The sequence below is a fragment of the Rhopalosiphum maidis genome, chromosome 3, assembly GCF_003676215.2.
Source record: "Rhopalosiphum maidis isolate BTI-1 chromosome 3, ASM367621v3, whole genome shotgun sequence".
NCBI classification, from domain to species: Eukaryota; Metazoa; Arthropoda; class Insecta; order Hemiptera; family Aphididae; genus Rhopalosiphum; species Rhopalosiphum maidis.
The window spans coordinates 70,103,879-70,110,236 of record NC_040879.1 but is presented as its reverse complement, the minus strand read 5'-3'; the positions used below and the strand labels follow the sequence as shown (position 1 = coordinate 70,110,236).

At 30.0% G+C, this 6,358-nt stretch overlaps 1 protein-coding gene across 1 annotated transcript; it reads left to right on the top strand.

The window, feature by feature from the left end:
* Window positions 1–1,575: 1,575 nt before the first annotated feature.
* LOC113558331 (protein ALP1-like) lies at window positions 1,576–2,349 on the top strand. Its single transcript, XM_026963795.1, has one exon. It carries the CDS (start codon window positions 1,576–1,578, stop codon window positions 2,347–2,349), a length of 774 nt encoding a protein of 257 aa, XP_026819596.1.
* Window positions 2,350–6,358: the final 4,009 nt, after the last annotated feature.

Here is a 6,358-nt window from a genome sequence, read left to right as displayed (position 1 = left end):
GTTGTATTGTAGACGGGTACATAGGCATAGATGAGTTATAATTATGATTTAATGAAGATATCGATACACCAGAATTGGGGTCAAAAATTGGACCAGGTGGTTGGAAATATGAAGGTGCATTATTGGTTAGTTTTATACGTTGTAGAAGCTGCATGAGTTGAATACGAAATTGCATTTTTTGATCCATGTTAAATGTCTTAACTAACGGTAATGTTGACTTATAGAAGTTTAGGTCCTCGTTATCAGTATCTTGGTTTGGTTCATTACTTTTTTTTTGTCTCGAGTCCAAAAACAAAGCAAGTTTTTCTTCTAAATTAATTTTCTTTTTTTTTAATTGGTGGAGGTGTCGAAATAGTTTTTTCTGCATTATTTATATTATTTATATTATCATCTATTAAACTTTCATCTACTACATTAATGTTATCTGACAATTGCGTTGCATCAAGATCTTCCTCATTCGATTTTAATTGAATACTACTAGTAGTGGGACGAAGTTCTCTATTTTTTTTCAAAAATGAAAGCTGTTCTTCAAAAATATAACGTTGAACTCTTTTTCTACCACTTCCAGACTTATTACATTCTGCTTGTTTTTTTAAACTACGAATATAATTATCGCGTACACTTCTCCATTTTGATATAAGATCTTGTACTGTGTAAAACAAATAGAAAAAACAAGTGAGTAACGCTCTGCTGTTTAGCAGCCAATTAGTAGGTCACTATAATAGATGTATTAAATTTGAATCCAATGATAAGTATCATTGTATATGAAAAAATTTTCATGAATTATACCTACAAAATAATTTGTAAATATTCATGATTTTGACGAATTTTTTGTTAATATTTGAACTTCAAATGCTAATAAAAAAAAATTGTGCCTATGTATTCTTACAATTTTTGAATCACTACAAGACTAACTTATGAGGAACTTTGTATTCAATTTTCAAGTATTTTAACTCCGCCAAAAAATTTTTATCGATATTTATAAAAAACAAAAAACAAACTGATCAAAAACAAATATATCAAATATCTATAAATATAGCATTAAAATAAGCGTAATATTTTGAAAATTAAATTTAAAGAAAATGGCAATCTAAATAACTAGTAAAATTTTCAAGTTATACGTCTTATGCTTTTGAATAATACTAAATATTTAAATTCATTTGAAGATAAATCGTTATCATTACGCGATTTCATAAAAATTTAAAATTCAAACGCATCGTAAATCGTAATTAACGATTTTTGATTTTTTTTTTTTACATAGACTATAGACACACAAAAAAACACATCATTTTGAAATCTACACATTCATCACTTCGTTCAGAATCTAAAATGCAAGATTTAATATTATGCATAACATACTATACGTCCATGGTCTATATAACATACTTTTAGTAATTGGTTAATTTTATTTTTAACAGTAATTTTATTTTTGTAATTCTATGTTTATCAAAGTTTTCCCTTTGCAGGTACCTGGGTAGTACAAACAGTCTTCAAGATTTACACTACGAATATAGAATTGGTAGATCGACTTTATGTGGTATTATACGGAGAGTGTGTTCGCAAATATGGGAAGTTATGCACAATGAATGTATACCAACACCAAATGAAGAAAAATTGTTAGAAATCGCGGAAGGTTATCAACAACGTGCACAATTTCCTAATTGTATAGGTGCTATTGGTGGAAAGCACATCAGGGTTATCAAACCACATGGAAGTGGGTCTCATTATTTTAACTACAAACACTTTTTTTCTATAGTTTTATTAGCAGTGGTTGATTCTAATTATTGTTTCACGTTTATTGATGTTGGTTCATTTGGCAAAGACTCAGACCCTACAATATTTAAAAACTCAACTTTATATAAGAAACTACAAAATGATTCACTAAACATTCCAAAACCTAATCTAATACGTGGTATTCAGATACCTATGCCATATGTATTTGTGGGCGATGAAGCGTTTGGGTTATCTACAAATATGTTAAGACCATATGCAGGAAAATGTTTACTAATCAATAAAAGGATTTTCAACTATCGACTTTCACGTGCTCGACGCTATGTTGAGTGTGCGTTTGGAATTTTATCCAATAAATGGAGAATATTTCACTGCGCAATAGATGTTGATATAGAATTAACAATTGATATTGTGAAATGTTGTTGTGTTTTGCATAATTTTGTTCGCGCACGTGATGGATATGAATTTGAAGATTCTCTTATGGTAACTGGTATGGACGATATTGAACTAGATAATAATTTAAATGTAAACAGATCTATTAACAGATATCGGGATGCACTGACAAATTATTTCAATAGTGAATTAGGACAAGTGGCATGGCAGAATGAAAAAATTTAAAATATTATTATTTATGTCCATCTGTATATCCAGTATACATATTACATATATATTAAATAATTAGTAAATAGTAATAAACTTATTTATTTATTAATTATTTAATTAATATCATATGAAAATAAATTAATATAGTCAGTACTTACTAATAACTTTTTGTTCTGTTTTAGTTTTTTCACCAAAATTTTCAAATACAACAGTTGCAATTTCCATCCATCCATCATTTTTCTTATTTCTATCCTTATACAGTTCGTCACTTACATCCCATTTAACTGGACGTTTTTCTATTTCTGTTATTAATAGTTCTACCTCCATTTTCAAATGTTTTTTTAAATATTTTCTGCAGAAAAATTCACAGTTTTCACGATTAACGTACGTCAAAACAATGATCGTGTGACCGAGTCAATAGTATCTAATAATAAACTACGACGTCCGATAAGCGCTATTTACGTCCGTCGTAGCATGTATCGGACGTTAGCAACGTCGAACGGACGGTAAATCCAACGGACGTCAAGCGTGTGACCATCGTATAGTAAAATCATATAATTCAACAACGGACGTTATAACGTCCGTCTTAACGTACGTCAATATAACGCTCGTGTGACCCCAGCCATACATAGTTATATTTTACGTACGACCACTTTCAAGTGAAATGCGGGAGCCGAAGCAGACAAACGGGAGCCTACTTCGTATCGGACAAATAACAACGTTATGATCGAAAATACAATTAAAGATAAAACCTGTGATCATACGATCCCCATCGATAACGTATTCAATTACGAACAAACTCTGTGTTACGTTTATTTAAAGATTTGTCTTTAATGCATTTTCGCCAATATATCCGTTTGCCAATTTATCCATTCGCCAATATATATTTTTGCCGAAATTATTTTCGTCGAGATGTCCTAAATTCCGCGGTAATTGTGCACGCGGTGAGTTGTAAATGCGGTGAAATATTGGCGGTGAATAGTCACACAGTGAATTAATTGGGTGAATTTCCAGATATCTTGTCTAATAAGGAAAAAATTTACTACAATTTCAATAAAATATGTTTTGAAATTTGTAAAATAAGAAAAAATCTTTTATTTATTTATTATTACCTTAATTGAGTACTAATTACTGGATAAAAATAAACAAACAAACGTATCCCAAATCATTGCATTAAAGTTGAGTCAAACAAATTCATTTGTTTATTACTAAACACAATTACTTTAAGTTTAATTTATATTTATGAAATGTAAGTAAAAAAACATAATCGTTCATTTACAAAGATATGTAATATTAAAGTAATAAAGAATTTATTATCATTTGTGTACATTATTATTAATATAGTTGTTGAAGGTCTGTGATTAAAATTTTTTTCACATAAGATACACAAAAAAATATATGGTATATATGTATATATGTACATATATGGCATTATTCTTAAAACATTTTTAACTATTTAAAAGTTTGTACTATATAGCTAATAGCTATATTAATATATTATTATCTTATGTTATATGATCGAAAATATTTATATTTTATTTAAATAACCTCATTGATTGTTGAAAAAACCTTAGCCCATCTAAAAGAAATATTTGCCCCACTATGCCCTCCCTGGAAAAAATTCTAGTAGGGAACCACAAAAAAGTTATTAGAGTTCAAAAATAATGGATTTTGAAACAAAAAGAATTTTTTTTCGTATGAGTGATATCAAAAAAAAAAAGCGATATTTCATAGATAATATTCTCAACTATATTATGTATTAATTTGGATACTTAACTATCACCACAGCCTGAGTGGTTCTATCCCACGCAAATAGTTTTGCCATGATATACACTTGCAAGACGGAGAAAATTAGGGTGTTCGTCGATTCGGAATTGTCATTAAAACTTATTTCGCCGTATCTATACACCGAAACAGTTTAGACGATTCCAGCGAATTATAAAGATAAAGTACCTACCTATAATAATAATATGTATGTATGTATATTGTTTATAATATGTACACCCGCCCAGTGAAAACGGCGGTCTCGACCGGAAAGGCTGTTTGATAAGACATGAAGTAAATAATTACTTTATAAATAAAAAATAGAATATCTAATAACATTGAAAGTGTCGTAAATTATCATTTCTTATCCCGCCAGACGTCAGTCATCATATCATGTTATACCACGAATTAATTCGTGTGTGCGATACAACTGTGGTAAGACGTCGGCACGTCGCGTGTGAAAACAATACAATTTAATTTTGTAAATAGAATAAAAATAATCGAAAATTTCGAACGATTATTTATTGTCAATCGTCATAAACTCATAACTCTTTCTTCGTCTGTTCAATGACTCGACAGTCATCTGCATTCTGCAGTGTCTATTGGTGTTTTATTGTTGCTACGCTTGCTGTCGTAGTTATACCTAATGGTAAGTACCTACCTACTTATAATAATCAGGGCGAAGATTTGTATGCAACACCAGTACACCGCGTTTTATTTTTTATGTTTATATAGTTTAAATGAAAAAGTAATAATATGTACGGTACTACGATTCATATTTTTCTAACGGAAATGGTACTATTTTTAACTTGTATGTTTTCGCATAATACATTGAGCCTAGTGCATATATTTGCATAATATTCTAGTACGAGTGTATTTATTATGTTTAAACCGGTAATATAAATAAATTGATATAAAATATGTGGTGTTCGTGTCATCAGGCAGCGCGAGAATTATTGTGCCGCGATTGCGTACGTTGTCTCACTGTCGGCTCATGATAGTAATATAGCGATATGCTTTTATCGGACTGATAGTGAGCGGCGTGCGTAGGTCCCCAACGGTTATTACTTTTTATTTATATTTTACGTCTTCAATGTTCTCTTATGTCTTAAATCGTATGTAATGCTTTCAGTGCCACCGAAAATCGGTATTTCAATGTTTATATTTGTTTAAGGTAGTGCTGAAATGCATTTTTTGTTAATATGTGTCTTTTAATTGGTCATTGTGTTTTTATGTAAAAGTTCGGCCAAAACCTCAAATTATTTTTCTACGTTCGCTTTTCTTTCTCTGCCTCTCTAGCTGCACGACAGTTCTTAGCCACTGGTCTTTCTTTTATACAAGCAGTTTTTGTCAGCATTGAAACATTTTTCACACATATAACCAGCCAGTGGTTCTTCTTATTGTTCTTAACGTCTTGTGTATTTATATTGGTTTCTGTAAGTATCGTCATTATTTTTTTATTAAGCCATTAATGTTATCACCCACTTCAGAGCGACGATAGACATACTCGCAGAATCACATGAATTAGTTGTTTGTATTTTTGATTTTGTTGTGCGTATTTTATTTGAGTTATTTGTCTGAGCTGGTGACCCGTTGATTGTACGTTCTCGGGATTGTCATACATTTTATTTGATATTATATTCTTTTTATTGTACAAGTGTGGGCATCCCGAGACGGTAGCGTTTTGGTTCGAAGCCACCAATGGACACCAGTTCTCAGATAATTATATTTTCATACATTGTTGTCGAGCCAGCTTAGACCAATTATATGCTTTAAGTATTACTACTATGTATTGTACCAGCTTAGATCAATCATATAATAATATTGTTACCATTATTTTTTTACATTTTGTTATTCTTGTACTCTTATTGAACTAGTATAGGCCAACAATATTATATTATTTTATATAATTTATTCTTTTTTGTATTGGGTCATAACCATATATTTTTTGTTCATATTAGGTATTTTATGTCATATTTTATATAGTGCTAAGCAGGCCAATTAATTTATTGTCTTTTAGATATTTTATTCCAAAGAGGCCATCAATTATTGTTTTATTTTTATACTATTATATAACAAAATCTATTATTACAGAAAGTTATTTCTTGCAATTTATTTTTACAGTAGTAAATTCATTCTGATATCAATATAGTGTATGAGCATATTAGTGCCTTTAAGGCACAGAAGCTGTGTGCGCGTTCATGTAGTGATTACATGCAATTATAATACATGTACATCCACTGTTGAATGTGAATTAATA

Excerpts from the sequence above, each read along its gene's own strand:
- LOC113558331 (XM_026963795.1), top strand. The coding sequence starts at position 1,576 with ATGCACAATGAATGTATACCAACACCAAATGAAGAAAAATTGTTAGAA.